Genomic DNA, 16,697 nt, shown 5'->3' with positions numbered 1-16,697 from the left:
TGGAATTTATCAGCCAGTGTTGTTGACTTCAGGCTTCTAGTTTTATGAAAATGAGAATCAGCCACTGAGCATGGCAGCTTCCCATTCCAATAATAGACTGGCTGTAACTTCCATCACTGGCAATATATATTGTATACTGTGTACTGGCAATATATATTGGTAAGCTGCTGAGGAACATTTAGTGAGATCTCTCAGCCTCCAAGAATGAACCATTTGGAGGCACCATTCTCTAAATGCATATATTAAAATTGGGGCTAGAACACAAGCGGTCTGATACTAATAACAAAGATAACATAGCTTAGCTATAAAGGCTGTTTACAGGCATATGAGGCTTATGTGCTTGAAGAGGTGAATTCATTGATTGTGGGAGGGGAAGAGGAAAAAAAATACCGTTTCTGAAAGAGTCACTCAAAAGAAGATTAGTAATGACATTTTGACTTTTCAGGAAGCACATGGTACACAAATGTGTGACACACACATGGTGTGTTACCAATTCATTTCCGTACAGGAAAAACTAAGCAACCATTTTTACCACGTCGGGGTGAGATATCAGTCCAGGTAAAGGTCCAAGATATCAAACTAGCACTTACACATTTGTTTCCAGTAGTAATTACTCTTTCAACCTTGGAGAGCAAAACTCAAGCCTGACCCAGTGTCAGACTCACAGAATCCAATTACAGCAGCATTTTCTGTCAGGCACGGCTGAAGACCGAAGACCCTGCAGGCAGCTTAGGACATGCCTTTTAAGTAATCTACAATCTGGCAGTTTGAGAAGGTTGCCGTCCTGGAGTCCATGAGACTTTGAGCTCTTCTCATAAGGATCACGTGGAAGCTGATCTTAATATCCTGCGGTGTCAAAGAAATAATCAAATGTTCTGCTAGAGAAAACCATGGGCAGCAGGCAGTGTACTTGATCAACGCAAGAAGAGGCCATTATGGGCAAGAATAAAATATCTGGAGTTGTAACTAACAGCTTATTTTGAAGGGCTTTAATGTGAAGTCGGAATGCTTCTCTTGGTGGGATGAAGAGTGTGACAGTTTTACCAAGGAAGGGTAATTGATATGCAAAGTAGCTTACCAGGATCAGAATAAAAAACAAGAAATGGCCTCATTAATTTGTTGACTAGGAAGCTTCATTACATGATGACATTTGCTTTTCAACCAGGAAGTACATACTTCTACCATCTACCGAAAAGTAATTAATCATTCTAGTCTGTAGACCAAAGTTAGAAACACCACAGATCCATGCATAATTGCTATAGAGAAGTGTGCAATACAAATATAATACAGTAGTAAGCAACCGCAAGAGCCCCTAAAAACTACTACGCTGATGACATGTTGTTATGAATTTCCTTATTAGAAACCTCAGCAATAAATAAGAATAAATAGGCTGTTGAGATTCATAGTTTTACTGAAGCAGCTGTTTGATAGAAGGTAGTGAGATCAGGGCATTGGCTCCCTTAATCACAGTGCTCCCTTTGTTAAACAAAAAATACAAACGACTCAACTTAGCCAATGTTACATCTAATGCAACTCTTGTCACCAGTTGTCGCTGAATTTGTCACATGTTTTGATTTCAGTCAAAACGGGTTCTTCACTAACATGAACACAGATTATTGATATTAGTATCATGTTGAGCTCCTTTTCATTACACCAGTGCTGCTCGTTTCGCCTGACAAGTGTTAAACGATATGCCATTTGAATTTGTCCAGGGCATTTCTCATTAGTGGAAGGGCTCTTGTTACACTTCTCAAATCCCTGCTGAAATAACATATACTGAATAAGGCACTTCAAGAAGACAACTGGCTATAGAGCATATGTGGTTTATGCATAATGATTAAGGATAGCAGTTAGTCAAGTGAAGAGCAAAATTTTATCCATATGACACAAAGCGTTACATCTTACTTTAGCAGATACATTATTTTATTGATATTGGTCACTGTGGGCCTGATTTGCCATTGCGGCACATGTTAAGTGTGAAACACATTTATTTTTTTTAATCTAGTGAGGTGGGTGGAGAATTCACTTGGCAGCATTTCGCACTTGCTTTGCTTGGGTGTAAATGAGAACATAAGACACACAGCAATGGATAACAGAATCCTAGTTAGCATTTACAGAAATGATTGTTCTCCAGAGAGCACTTATGGAAATGAAAATCTGTGCCTCAAAATGACAGCCACAGTCATTAGCTGTAGGTCTCAGTAGTCAGCTATATAAAAGTGGTTAAAGTGTTTACTAATGCCAAGGGCTGACATTAACTCTAAAACGTGAAAGTTACTTTCCACTTTTTAAAAATAAAAATGTTGGCAATGTTGAATAGCCAGCTTCCAGATAATTCTGTGCAGGGACAAACCTGAAATAATATACCCCATACTTTAAAAGGGAAATTAATGAGAGATCTTCTGAGCAGGATTGCTTTTGGTGTGCAATGACACAGAAATACTGTGTTCAGCTTCTCAGTATAGTTGGGAAAATAAACATTTCTTTGGAAAGGAGATACAATTAGGTTTCCTAGGCAGTTTTAATTTTTGCTTCTTTTTATTTTTTAAAGGAAGTTTTTTAAAAACAAAACAAAAACAAAACCTCTTTGTTTTATAGCATTTGTTTTTATAGCATTTGTTTATAGCATTAGATTATTATTTTGGCATTGTCTTTCCTTGGTTTTCTGACTATCCATTGTTCAGAGCCACCTCATATGCATTTAGTGGTGGAAACACAAGATTGAAACCCCTACTCACAAAGCGTCCATGTTGGCTTCAGTCAAGTCACTATCTGACAGCCAAACATGGAGTCAAAGAACTGTAGAGTTGGGAAGGGGTCACTAGGGTCATCTTATCTAACCCCCTGCAAGGCAGGAATCTTTCACCCAATATGGTGCTGGAACCCTTGACGCTGAGATTAAGGAGTCTCATGCTCTACCAGTTGAGCTATCTACCTCACAGGTTGTTGCCACTTTAATGAAGTGTGAGCCTAATACATAAATAGAAGCGGAAACACAGGTAAGCTACCGATGAAGCTATGATAAACAAGGCCATGTTTCCCCTTATTTTAATTACTGCTATTATGGGATGTAATCCACCGAGAGCAGTCAAGTACAACATTCCTTGTTTTCCTAGAGTGGACATGTAAAGGAATGTTTGGTCCAGCCCAGGGGTCGGCAAGGTTTAGCTCGCCTGGGCTGGTTCACTCCAGTGGAGATCCCTCTGTGGGCCAGATTGTGTGCCCATGATTTCTGGCGTCTGCGCAGATGCGATTTCCGGCACTGCGGAAGTGAGTCCCTGCGCCACCCTGTGCTGGTTTAGCGCAGTGCGAGGGGAATCGCCGAGCGGGCGGCTCAGTTTGGGGGCAGCTCATGGGCCGGTTAAACAATCCCCGTGGCCGCTTGTGGCCCATGGGCCTTAGGTTGCCTACCCATGGTCCAGCCAGTCGAAACTGTTCCTCTTGGCCTGGAGCATCCTTCCTTGCATGTGACTAGTGGGTGGGCTTGACCTTTCCAGACCTGGTAAAAGGCCAAGCATGCTACCACTCTCTCCCCTTTTCCATCTTCTTTTCGTCCTGCGAGCCTCCAGCCAAGCGGTCCCTCTGGCCATCTCCCTTATGGGGTAAACCTGTTTTTATACGTTTGTAACTTTAAGCCTTAACCCTGCCTGATCGTGAGCAAACTTTCTTTTTATTGCTTATGAATAAGACTGTGATGTCTTTATCCTTTTAGGAGGGATTCAAGGGGCCTTACCAGGAAAATATTAGGACACATTTCGATCTGGACAAGCCAGATTGAATTGTGTATTGTCTCAAGAAACTTGCACGAGTTTGCAGCTTGCTTTCTGCTGTGTAAAGGGGAATGCACTCTGCTAAGTAAAGGAACTTGTTAGAGCAAGTTAGGAAGGATATTAATAAACAATATATCCTCTCCTGCCACCCTGAACATTCCCACAGCTACAGCTGTGTAGAGTCCTGAAGAAAATGCCTATCATTATGATGGGTGGAGGCAACAGAGAAGTTCAGGGGAAGCTCTCTCCCTAACCCTCCAACCTAGATGTGGCAATTTTTGACTTGGATTGCAACTTGCAACCTTTGTCTATTGAACTCAGTGAGAACCACAGAAAAACCAGCCCATCACACTCTCGAGTCTTGCTGCTTCATCTCCTCCTTATCCTCCTCTGGATTCTCATTTCTTGAATACAGTAAAATGGGGCAAAGTGATGAAAGAAATCCAGAATCTGGCATGTAGACACATGCTTGCTTACACGGTTAAGCTAATCCTAAAGCAATATATGGGACGGGAAAGGAAAATGGAGACAAGGAATTGGAGTGAAGGCTTTGGCTTCACCATGTTGCTTCTCTTCCTTCCTCCTGTGCAGATTGCATAGGACATGCACAGCTTGTGTTTCCTGACATCTACCACATGAACAGGGGGAGTATGGGTGCTACATGTTTTTCAGAGACAGAAATGAGGTAACGTAAGTCAGATATTTTTCTGTGCTTGTAAAGATGACCGCAAGTGGGATTTGAACTCTACCAAGCTCTTGAAGGCAAAAGAAATAGAATCTTCAAATAGAATCTTCAAAAGTTACTCTCTCCTGTGGTATCCACAGTTTTCAATTTTGCCTTCAATAAAGTGGTTCCTTGTTACCTCTCTGAGATTTCATTTGTTGGTTCAGGCTTGTAGTTTTATTTTCTCTGTTTCCTCTCTCTGTTTTTGTGTGTTTGTTTTTGTTTGTTTTTTGTGCTGCCTCCTTCTGTTTCTGAAAAATAGAATAGAAAAGAAGAGTAGTGTTTTTCTCCTTCCCTTCCCTTCCCTTCCCTTCCCTTCTACCAGCAATTTTCCTTAGCCCTGAATTCCATTCTCATTTTTTCTCAATATCATTCGCTCTTTCTCTGTCTCCATGGCATGACCAGCTGTTTTTACCTCAGCCTGAAGATCCTTATCTGTGTCTGGGCACTTCATTTCCATATTCCATTTTCTCCAACCCCATTTGTTCTCAGTTACTGCCACACAACTTGACGAAAGCTCTCAATAAGTCTGCCATTCCCTGCAAACAGCATTTGTGGGCCTCTCAGCTCTCTTGGTGCTAGCTAGCTTCGACTTCAGACCCTGTACAGGGGAAAAAAAGGCAGACATAGTAATTTCCACTAACTCCTACCTCCCTTGCATCAAAAAGGAAGGCAATGGAAGTCTCACAAGGCTCTGGTGCTTGAAGTGCCTTTAAATAGCTTTTCCTCCTCCATCTTTGAGTGCCAGACAAGGGTCCTCAGTGGTTCCTTCACTGCCCAGGCTGAATTTATACAAGCTGGGAGGTGGAGGCAGCAGCTGAGTGAGAGCAGAGTTCTGTATGTCTGGATCCTAAACCCAAGTCCAAGATGGTGAAGTTGCCAGCCTTAGTCCCTAAGGTTATTGAGTCTGAACTGGATACACCTCTTCAACACTACCGTGGCTAATGCAACAATCATTAAAGGTCGGAGCAACAAGTCATGGATCAGTTGCAAGGATAAATTGCTGCTTGCTGATGCACCGGTGACAGGATCAGCCCATCACATACTTCATCCTAAGGACTTGGATGCACAACTTGAGGACCCTACAGAGCAGGAACTGGATTTGGGTCTCAAGTGAGTGCATGCGGGAGTCGGTGGTATGGGCAACTTCTTCTGCTCCCATCTTTGCCAGAGCTTCTCTCTTGAGACTGGAGGACCTGATAGATGCAGCTAACCTGAAGCTGGAGAGCCAGTGTGGTGTAGTGGTTAAGAGCGGTAGTCTCCTAATCTGGGGAACCGGGTTCGTGTCTCCGTTCCTCCACATGCGTCTGCTGGGTGACCTTGGGCCAGTCACACTTCCTTGAAGTCTCTCAGCCTCACTCACCTCACAGAGTGTTTGTTGTGGGGGAGGAAGGGAAAGGAGAATGTTAGCCGCTTTGAGACTCCTTAAAGGGAGTGAAAAGCGGGATATCAAATCCAAACTCTTCTTCTTCTTCAATGCTCTCTTAAGCTTTAAAAGCTGACAGCATTTATTTCAGATGTGATTCAGCTTTCAGGCTGCTTATTGGTGACAAGTGACTTGGTAGGGAGAGTTCTCTGGTTGTGCCACTGGGAGGTGGTTGTTCTCTTCTGCTCCAGTTCAGCTATGGAAATCTATGGCGGGGGAGTAATGCTCTTAAGAGCTGCTGCACTCCAGGATGTGCTTCTGGAATCAAAGGATGAAAATAAGGCCATGCCCTCAAGCCCCTAAGAAATGCTCCTTTGAGATCCTACCAGTCCCACCAGATCCTCCAACAATCCTACCAGGCCCTTTGATTTATCAGACCCAACAGAAGAGGGAGAGAAGTTTGGTCCTCCTATTGCTCCTGGAATAAAGCTGGCAGGGGAACCAGAAGCCAGCAACAAGAAAGATTCCTTAGATTTTGTTCATTCAACTAGTTCAGAAGATACAAGCATCAATTCTGAAACCAGCCTATAGGAGGTCTTCTCCCCCTTTATTTGTACAGATGTCAGGCCATCATGTCAGACCTTTGGGTCCTGGAGACCATCGAACAGGGTTTTCATCTGGAATTGACATTCCTACCTCCCTCACAAAGGGGGATTTCTGTGCATGTAACAATATGACCTCCAGGCCTCACCTTGTTATATAGTTTTTTCTTCCTGTCTTGAGTTTTTTGAACTATGCATGGTCCAGTCTGTCTGAGTCCCTGCCCCCCCCACTTTTTATTGGTTATCCATCAGAGAGTGTTTTTTGTTTCTTTGTTTTTCGTTGGCTGTTCCTGTTATCTGTTCTGCTTCTCCTTCTCTGGCCTGTCATAATGGAAAACTGAGAATTTCAGAGGAGATAAGGATTTTTGAAGCTTCTATTTGGAGCTACAGATTTGCCTTCAACCACCAGGTGGAGCTCAAGTCCCACTGAGGCCATCTTTTTACCTGTAGGGGTATCCTCTTTATAGGTAAGAACCCAAATGGTCTTACTTAAGATGATCTTAAATCCGTGTCAAATGATATAGGTTGCCCTGCATATTAGTAGACACCTCTTGCTTCATGCCTAGAGTAATGTAATCATAGAATTGTAGCATTGGAAGGGACCCTGCTGATCATCTAGTCCAGGGGTCTGCAACCCGCGGCTCCGGAGCCGCATGTGGCTCTTTTACACCTTTGCCGCGGCTCCGGGGCGGATACTAGCGAGGGGAGGAGGCGCATTGTGCGCCCCGACACTCCCCACTGTGGCGGGCGCTGTACTGGCTGTGACGTCGCATGGGGGCGGTGCGTGCGTTAGTCACGCACCGTCCCGACGTCACCTTCCTGCCCGCTGTCAGATTGGAGGGCAGCGGCGCGCATGCTTTAAATGTCACAATGGTTTTGCAGCTCCCAGTTTTCCCCCCTTCGGAAACGGGTCCAAGTGGCTCTTTTTGTCTTAAAGGTTGCAGACCCCTGATCTAGTCCAAGCCCCTGTAATGCAGGAATATGCACCTGTGTCAGCCTGGAGCATTAAAGAGATTCACTTCATTAGGTGCAAACTACATGTTATCCTAAAAGGGACGCGGGTGGCGCTGTGGGTTAAACCACAGAGCCTAGGACTTGCCGATCAGAAGGTCGGTGGTTTGAATCCCTGCGATGGGGTGAGCTCCCGTTGCTTGGTCCCTGCTGCTGCCAACCTAGCAGTTTGAAAGCACGTGAAAGTGCAAGTAGAAAAATAGGTACCACTCCAGCGGGAAGGTAAACAGCGTTTCCGTGTGCTGCTCTGGTTCGCCAGAAGTGGCTTAGTCCTGCTGGCCACATGACCCGGAAGCTGTACGCCGTCTCCCTCGGCCAATAAAGCGAGATGAGCACTGCAGCCCCAGAGTTGGTCATGACTGGACCTAATGGTCAGGGGTCCCTTTACCTTTACATGTTATCCTGCAGCTGCATGCAGTGAAACTCTGTATTTCTCAGCTGTGTATTCCCACCAGTATTCTAGATCTAGACCCATTTTATCTCACTAGATCTAGAACTTTGCAGAGATAAAAGCTGCTTAGTGGTGTGCTGGAGTTTTTTTTTGGGGGGGGGGGAATAGACTAAAGGGCAAAAGCTAAGCAGTCCTTTTCTCTCCATTTGCTTTTCACTTAACGGTGTACTAGGTACATGCAACTGCATGGTATTCTGCCCCCCAGACTCCTTCGGAGTAAGCTGGATGTCTCTATTTGTTCCCAGTCTAACCTTACTTTCAATCACTGCTTTACAAGTTTAGGCTCAGTGCATTAGTAACAATGCTTTGAGTGAAGGATGCAGAGATGATTTTCGGCTTTATTATGTAGAATAATAGAGACCATCAAAAGGAAGGCAAAGTGCAAGGATAAAGCAGATTGCACCTTTGGAGATTCAGCTGTCTTGTAGCTGTTTTTATGAAATGTGTAAGCTTAGTGTTGTGATGAAAAAGCCCTAAAGAATTGCAAGGAAGCCAGTGATGTAAATTTATTCTGACATTAGCCTGAGAGGAAAAGCTGTGTTCACTTAAAAAAATTAAAAAGAAAGTTACTCCCCTCAAACACAAAACAGAAAAACAAATCAGGAACTCTGAACAGTTAATCACCATAATTGACAAAGGAAACCTATAACATTAAGTCCTGATTTAAATAGCTAATTGCATATTCACTTCGTTTAGAAAAATGTACAGCACATATCCTTACAATCAGGAAAAAGAAGGATGGATTTAGAAAATGTGTTGGTATTCCCTGCCCCCATTGTCTTCATTGCCATGTTGTAGGAATTCAGTGCTGCCCAAAGTATTTTAACTGTTAAATCCATCATGCATTGCACTCTTTCTGAAGCCCCGCTTTCACTGCAATAAGAAGGGAGGGTTTTTACTGACCCGACGGTGTATTAGAAGAGTCTTGGCCATGCAAGTCACATTTGCAGTTGCCCAGACTGAAGTTTAGACCCAGTCTGGCAATTCACTGGAGACTTTTGGCAATGCAGATGGTGTTAGAGTGAGGCATATTACAGATTCTTCCCACATAAACTTCTTGTTCTACCCTTACAGTATTTTCTTTTTTGGGGGGGGGGCTGTGCCTCAGTGGTTCCCAGTCTGCTCATGTAATACAGTGGACGCTCGGGTTGCGAACGTGATCCATGCAGGGAGCGTGTTCGCAACCCGCAGCGTCCACAACCCACAGCGCCGCGTCTGCACATGCGCGGGTCATGATTCGGCACTTCTGCGCATGCGCAGAGCACAATTTAGTGCTTCTGTGCGTGTGCAAGTGCCGAAACCAGGAAGTAGCCCGTTCCGGTACTTCTGGGTTCGTTGCGGTGCGCAACCCGGAATCACGCAACCCAAAGCGTCTGTAACCCAAGGCATGACTGTAGTAGAATAGGCTTTTAGAACTTCTATTCTGGTGAAAACCCAGTCATACTTTTGCTACTTGGCACTTATGAGGTCCTGATGACAATTCTGAAGAGTGCACTGGGACATTGGAAAGACCCCTGTGCTGAATATATGAGAGATGTATGGAATTTTCAATAGTTCGGCATGTGTTGCACCCCTGGAACTTCTCACCATTTGGGAACTGGTTGAGGAATACACAGTTACTATTAAGGATGGAAGAGAAATTCAGTTTAGATCACTTTTCACCACGGACCTACCTAATCCATGCTTCTCAAAGCAATGCATCAACCGAAATGCAAGTAGCCTTCAAAATTTGCACTTCTTTTAATTTTGCAATTTTGGTTCTGCAAACCCGCCCCCCATTCAATGTTAAATTAGGGTCAAGCGTATATAAAAAAAAGTGCACATATTAGTGCAGATAACAGAAATGCTCATAATATGGAAAATTGCTTGCAAAATGTGTGTCTTAGAAGAAATATGCATCAGAATGCTGATGGATTTTTGTGAGAACTTTTCTTTTTTTAATCAAACTGATGCAGAAACATGGCAAGCTGCATTTAAGGGGGGGTGAGAAACTGAAATTGGCAGATTTGTCTATCTCTAATTACTGTCGTTCAAATTTATAAGTTTATTGTTTTGGCCGAAAGACCATGACAAACATGTAGCAATAGTATTAATAAAATAATAAAGAACAAGCACCCATAAAATGAATCAACATCTACAATGTAAGAGAGATAAGATACCAAAGACACCAACAAGCTTAAATCTAGTTTGATTAATTACTGTTGTTAAGGAACTTTCTTCAGAATCCTTATTGATGTTTGGCACAAAGGTTAGAATTCATTAAAATGGAGCAGTAAGGAATTACTCAGCAACAAAATGAATTGTGGGAGCCGCACCACTTTTTCTGAGTGTGTCTCACTCAGGTACATATCATAAAACATCTATGCTCAGATACCTGGCAGAAGTGTGTGCTTTGAACATTTGTTTTGGAAAATGCTGTTTGAGCAAAACAGCGCCATTAGCTTCCTAGATGTGTTTCTGATACAGCACAGTAATGCTATTAACAGTTCTGAAACTAAAACAAGGCAAAATTAAATTAGAAATGCTTATCACTAAATTGCCTTATGACTATGAAGGTGGTATGCCAAGGAATTGTGTGTATGTTGTTTATATATATAAAAGTTGAGAAGCAATAATTTGTAAGCAAAATATATATATGAAAATGTCTGTGTTTACCAAAAGTATGATCCAAACACCCCTAACATGAAATGGCGAGGCTGCAGTGATTTTCGACTAGTCATTCGCATGTCTCCAGATTTTCATCCACTCATCCAAGAGCACTGATAACTGAATTGAGGAGCAGCTGGATTTCACTCTCTGATTTATCAGCCACAAGGGAGGTGGGCATATACTTTTATCACTTACAGAAATTTATACATGCCAATATTTCACATCTACTTGTACCAAGTAGATTTATGAGATGCTGTTTAGTGAATACAAATGCGTAACAGAACATCTGCAACAAAAGGTGAAGTTTTCAAGGTGGGAATGTTGCCATGGCCTACACTGAATCGAATTTGGAACATCCCATCCCACACTCACATCCAAACCTTCCATAAAACTGAATATCTCTTATATTGGATTTTGCGTACAGGAGTAGAGAAAGCTCAGCCAGATTTCATCTTGAGGCTTTTAGGTTAAGTTGTCAACTTTTGAATTCAGTGGTGTGTGCGCCCAGCCAGATTTCATAGATTTCACCTTATAGAGGCCTTCTGACTTTGAACAAGTCTGACTCTGTGCTATAACTGAAGAGGGTGGCAGTTCAACAAGAACTGTCCTGATTGATCCACAAGCCCAAAAGGAGGGCCAGTGTGAGTGGTTTGGTGCAGGGGTTCCAAAAACAGATGTCAAAAACATCAGAGTGATCCGTGCTAGTGCTTTACTAGAAGGTGAAAGCTGGCAAGACAGCCTCCAGAGCCCTGCTGCACTCCGAAACAGGAAACATTCCTTATGACTTGTCTGTGGGGGGGGCTAATACGTTAAACAAGCTAAGTAAGATGGCAATAATAGCCCAATTAACACACCCCTTGCTTAGAGGCACCTTCCTAACCCATCTCTCAGATAAGGCAGTCAGTACGAGAAGCCTCCCCTCTCCAAACTAACTAAACCAAAACTAAGGCTTCAAAATTTCAAAGCCGGGGTTCTCCAAGGTGGCATTTACAGGCTTTCCAGGACATTTGCACCATTTGGATCTACACAATCTGCCCCATGTGTTCTTCTGTAGTTCCCTTGGGGTCTCAAAGGAGGGGAGTCATGTGGTGCATTTGTTACTCGGCTGCAAGCAAAATCCACAACAATATAAAAACAAAACAAAACAAAATCAATCCTATCACTGTAATTGTGACAGTCATAATTAATAAGCAGTGCCACCATCCTCCAAGCTTTTGGAACCTATATCACAATCCTCCATGTTTCTTGTTCCAAGTTGGCTGTCTTAGTGCTATCTTGATACAAAGCATGCATCCTTTTACTTAGGAAGCTAGGTTTATCTGGACATATATGCGGCACCCCTGCTTTATAAAAGCACAACACCCTCCTTGAGCAGCTGCAATCATATATAAACCTAGCCTGTTTTGCAAGACAGCTGCTTTCACGGCAGAGGCTTCCTCATTGAGGGCAGCCAACCCCAGTGCAGTGGTGTTTAAAGCTGCCTGCATTATCTCAGCAAACTCACTGACCTTCATCATGGTGAACATAATTCCAGCAGGTGGAATCAATACTATCAAATAATCACCATGGTTAAAAACTGATCAAAGTCCATCTTCCTTTCCAGGTTCGCCAATTTAATGCCCTGTCACTAGACAGGGCTGGCATCATCTGATACGGTACCCAAGGCAGACCCAGGTAACATCATCCATGCCACCCTGGGGGCAACCACAGCCAGGCATAGTTCCCACATACCCAATAGGTACCATTTGTTCCCACCCAGTAAATCCTAGGGGTCTGGTCCAGTTAGTTCCAGGCCATATCATGTCTGTAGTGGTCCTGGATCCAGCAAACAACCCAAGGGTGTTGATTCCATGCTCCATATAGGTTTCCTCTTACCAGGTCTACTGTAGGTTGCATTTTGTTGGTCCCAACAAATCCCTCCAGCTTGACTGATGGCATATAAAGGAGTTAACCATATGACCCCATCCCACATCTGCTTAGTATGACCCTAATCCCTTCAGGATACATTATCCCTTCTCGTCTCATTGCATTGACTGAGAAGGTAAGATCAGAGAGCAACTCTTGTACACACTGGGGTACACAGGACAGGGTGCACTTGCTTAGCATAGCATTCAAATAACATTGCACCACACAATAATCATTTTTATCCAATGGCTTGAAATAAGTTGGGGAAACCACCATGTCCTTGCATTGGCATCTGTGTGCAGATCCAGCAATTATAAGAGCCAGTATTTTCTGCTGATCGATGGGTCCAACCGAGGTAGAAATTTCCACTGCCGCTGTGGGAGTTGATGACAGCCAAGCTCCTGATCTACAGAAGCTGCAGAAACATCTTGGCACAAGTGTGGATACAGTCAGTAGAGGAACCGTGGGACCCTTCAGATTATGATGGCTGGGACTGCTGCTATCCACTCCAGGTGCAATTCTAGGCACATTATCTCCTTGTACCAGTACTACACAAGTAGCTGTCCCAGCTGAGCTCAGCATTTCAGCAGCTTGCAATTGGCCAGAGGGCTTCCACCAGCGGGCTGAGTAGAGCCAAACCCTTTGCTTCCCCTGACACTGCAGCCACTACAGCCTGTTCTAATATGAGTTGAAGCAACCTTTCCCCAGCCTGATAGGGCAACTTCTGTGGAGCTTGGAGGATCGGTTTCACTTCTTCTTGGTAGTCAGGGGTCTTTCACACCTGCTAGAACTTGCACTGCTTTCAAGGCCCACCCAGGTCTGGGGCTGTTCTTGCATAAGTGCCAGTAGGAGTTTGAAGTCCCCGTCATAAGTGGAGCGGACTCGCCATTGCCTGTGTATGCCATGGGGGTGTTCTACCTCCATCTCTGCTATTGCTCCCCAAGCATCTTGATACATGGCTATAATCCAATCAAGCAAACAGTGATTGCCTTGCATCTTCTGAGACCCATGCAGCTGCTGCCTTGGGGCTGGGTGTGCAGCCACATTGCTCACTGCCTCTCCCTGCAAGAGACTCAAACTGCCCTCTCCTTCATCCCACAAATGTAACAGCCAGGCCAACAGTGTTTCATGTGGCTACTAATGAAATTACTTAGCCAGAAATTACTTAGCCAGAGGCTACTAATGAAATTACTTAGCCATGAGCTCACCAGATTTATCATCGTGAACAGTATTCACCTAGATTGGCAGGGCTGGGGCAGCACCAACCCTACACTATTTCACTTTAGCCTGCATCAAAGGATGTGCAGCCAGCCTCATTCCCTCATCATCATCACTACTTCCCCTTCCTCATTCAAGGTGCTGTCCTCGGCTTTATCATCCCATCCTGATCATGACCAAGCAGGTCGACCAAGAATAGTTGTACCCTAGGGCGATGCAAACACCTTTTCTGTACACATCAAGAAGCCAGTGCGAGCAGCTCCTTTTCCTGCTTCTCTAACTTTCCGCCTGAATCCCTTACAACTTCACAGACGGTAGCTTGCATATCTCTTTCCCGAGCCACATCCTCCTCCATGGCCTTCATCCACTCCTGCAAAGCCTTCAAGTCATCTCCCTGCATTTTCAACACAGGCAGAAACAGCCAGCCCACTGCCGAGGCTGCTTATCTTTCCCCAAGGGCTTCAGTGGTTAAATTCATCCGCTCATAGGCAGCAGTTATAGCTGCTGGATCTACTTAGACAGCTGACCAATCCTGGGAAGTCCCAAACCCATCCAGCACCTCTGCCACAGGCACCCACCCACTCTCCCTAACTCCAGCCAGGAATTCGCCATCTGGCTGCTATGGCTCCCGCAACGCATCCTTACTCTGCAATCCTGCTAACTGTGCCTATTGTCCTGACGTTTTATTATGTTTTTGTAGGCGTTGGAAGCTGCCCAGAGTGCCTGAGACAACCCAGCCAAATGGGTGGGGTATAAATAATGTTGTTGTTGTTGTCACTATCATTATCATCATTATCCACAGGCCAAAAGGAGGACGTGTGTAAGTGGCTTGGTGCAGGGCTTCCCAAGAAGGATGGGGGAAAAAATGCCTGAGTGATCAAAGCTAGTGCTTTATTAGAAGAAGGCGAAAACTTACAAGACAGGCTTAACCTCTGGATCATGAGTTCAAGCCCCACCTTGGGCAAAATATTCCTGCATTGCAGGGGGTTGGACAAGACGACCCTTGTGGTCCCTTCCAACTCTACAGTTCTACGAAAAGCCTGCAGAGCCTTGCTGCCATTGCAGGCTCAGGATAGATGCTGAAACAGCAAGCATTTGTCATGACTTGTCCTCGAGGGGCTAACATGTTAAGCAACGCTGATAATTTTACAAAAGCAAGCTACGTAAATTGGCAACACTAGCCCAATTAACTCACCCCTTGCTAACAGACACCTTCCCAATTTTCATCCACCTCTCTGATAAGAGAGTAGCACAAGAAACCTAGTCCCTTGACTACCAAGATGGAGTGTACAGGCTTTCCGGGTCGTTTGCACCATTTGGTTCTACACAGGAGCTTGTGTCTTATTGCAGGGCAAGATTAGCACAAGCCTACTGTTTTTGGTATAGAGAGAAGTGAACGCAACGTGAGAAATGAAAGAAAAGGCTCAGGAGGAGCAAGAAATACCCATGCCAACAGTGCAATCCTATCCATTACTCTTACTAAAGAGTAAGCCTCGTTGAGCTCAATGGGGCTTACTCCCAGGTAAGTGTATGGAGGATTGTATTCCAGCTTTACCTATTCTGAAGATATTTCCCTGTTTTCCAGGCTGCTGAAACTGAAGCTTGCATTACCAGAAGAAAATTAGCAGAATGGAAGTGTATCAAATGCTGCATTGTAATGCATGGACTCCTATTAAAAATATTTACTGTGGCACAAATTAACAGGAAGACCTCGCTTTTTTTGCAATTACTCTACTGAATTGCAAGGAACTGGGACTGTCGATATGCAAAGCAACCATTATAGAATCACATTAGCTAGCAAAATTAAGTTGGAACACATTAGGTAGTAAAATGAAGCTGTATGTTTATCATTGTGTGTATTATAATGAGGGGAATAGCTAAGGCAACAAAACTCTTTAGCATAGTTTTGCAGGATTTAATATTTTTGTATTTTGGGGAATATCCTATTAAAGGACTTAAAACAAAACGTTTAAAATTGAGAAAAAATGTTTTGGAGGAGGTAATAAAATTGAAGGATGGAATAAATTTATTGCTGTCTGAAAATATGGCATCTAATGTGTAGGCCAGTTTTTCTGCATCTGTTTTTCATGAATGCAGCGAAGTGACTATAATAAAGATATTAAACATATATTGAGTTCCATTATGATCTTGCAGATCTGTTTAGGATATCTTCTTAATGATACCAGCAACTTCATGAAGTCATGGCACGAAGAGAAGCATTTTTTGGTTATTTTTTCCCCTTCATGCTATATTATCCACTACAGACTCACCAAAGTCCAAACTTAAACACAGTTTGGAAGCATTGTACACAGCAAACTTCATGAGCCATGCAGACATGCAGCAAAACTTTGAAAGTATGCATCCACACACACACACACACACACACACACACGCACACAAACACACAATTTCTAAATATGTATTGATTGTCCTGCCTCTCCTTGCTTTTTCTCCAAGTTGGTAATGTGCTACTTTTACTTTATTGAGATGGACTGATAGTAACTAACTTTAAAACACTTTTAATATCCCCCCACTTCAGGAATACACAATAGATGTTTTCTTCCGCCAAAGATGGAAAGATGAGAGATTAAAGTTTAAGGGTCCAATGAACATTCTTCGACTGAACAATTTAATGGCCAGCAAAATCTGGACTCCAGATACATTCTTTCATAATGGAAAGAAGTCAGTAGCTCACAACATGACAATGCCAAATAAGCTACTACGAATTCAAGATGACGGGACTCTCTTATATACCATGAGGTGCACATTTTATTTTGTCTTTTGATCACTGTCCTGGTAAGCTGTTCTCACTTTAGCATCAAGCCAGCATGTTCCCTATTATTAACACTCTCATTTCACGGCATCCTGCAGCAAACACTCGGGTAAGCAGACTCCTAACATGGCAAAATACACCATCCATTTCCCAGAGGTACTGGATGCAAAAAAGAACTGCATCCTTCCTAGTGCCCTGATAATCTAAAGACCTCCCTAGTAGCCTATT

The 16,697-nt window shown here is 43.6% G+C and overlaps 1 protein-coding gene across 3 annotated transcripts in view; it reads left to right on the top strand.

Annotated features, from left to right (window-relative positions):
* Positions 1-16,697, top strand: part of GABRA2 (gamma-aminobutyric acid type A receptor subunit alpha2) — a 76,085-nt gene that overhangs the window by 32,304 nt on the left and 27,084 nt on the right. For all 3 annotated transcript variants that reach the window (XM_077934329.1, XM_077934330.1, XM_077934328.1), the window contains one exon: positions 16,236-16,456. In XM_077934329.1, coding sequence (XP_077790455.1) covers positions 16,236-16,456 — 221 coding nt within the window. The remainder of the gene's footprint in view (positions 1-16,235; positions 16,457-16,697) is intronic.

Source organism: Podarcis muralis, chromosome 9 (genome assembly GCF_964188315.1).
Source record: "Podarcis muralis chromosome 9, rPodMur119.hap1.1, whole genome shotgun sequence".
NCBI lineage: Eukaryota > Metazoa > Chordata > Lepidosauria > Squamata > Lacertidae > Podarcis > Podarcis muralis.
Note: the sequence above shows the minus strand (reverse complement) of the source record. Positions and strands in the feature narration are given on the sequence as shown.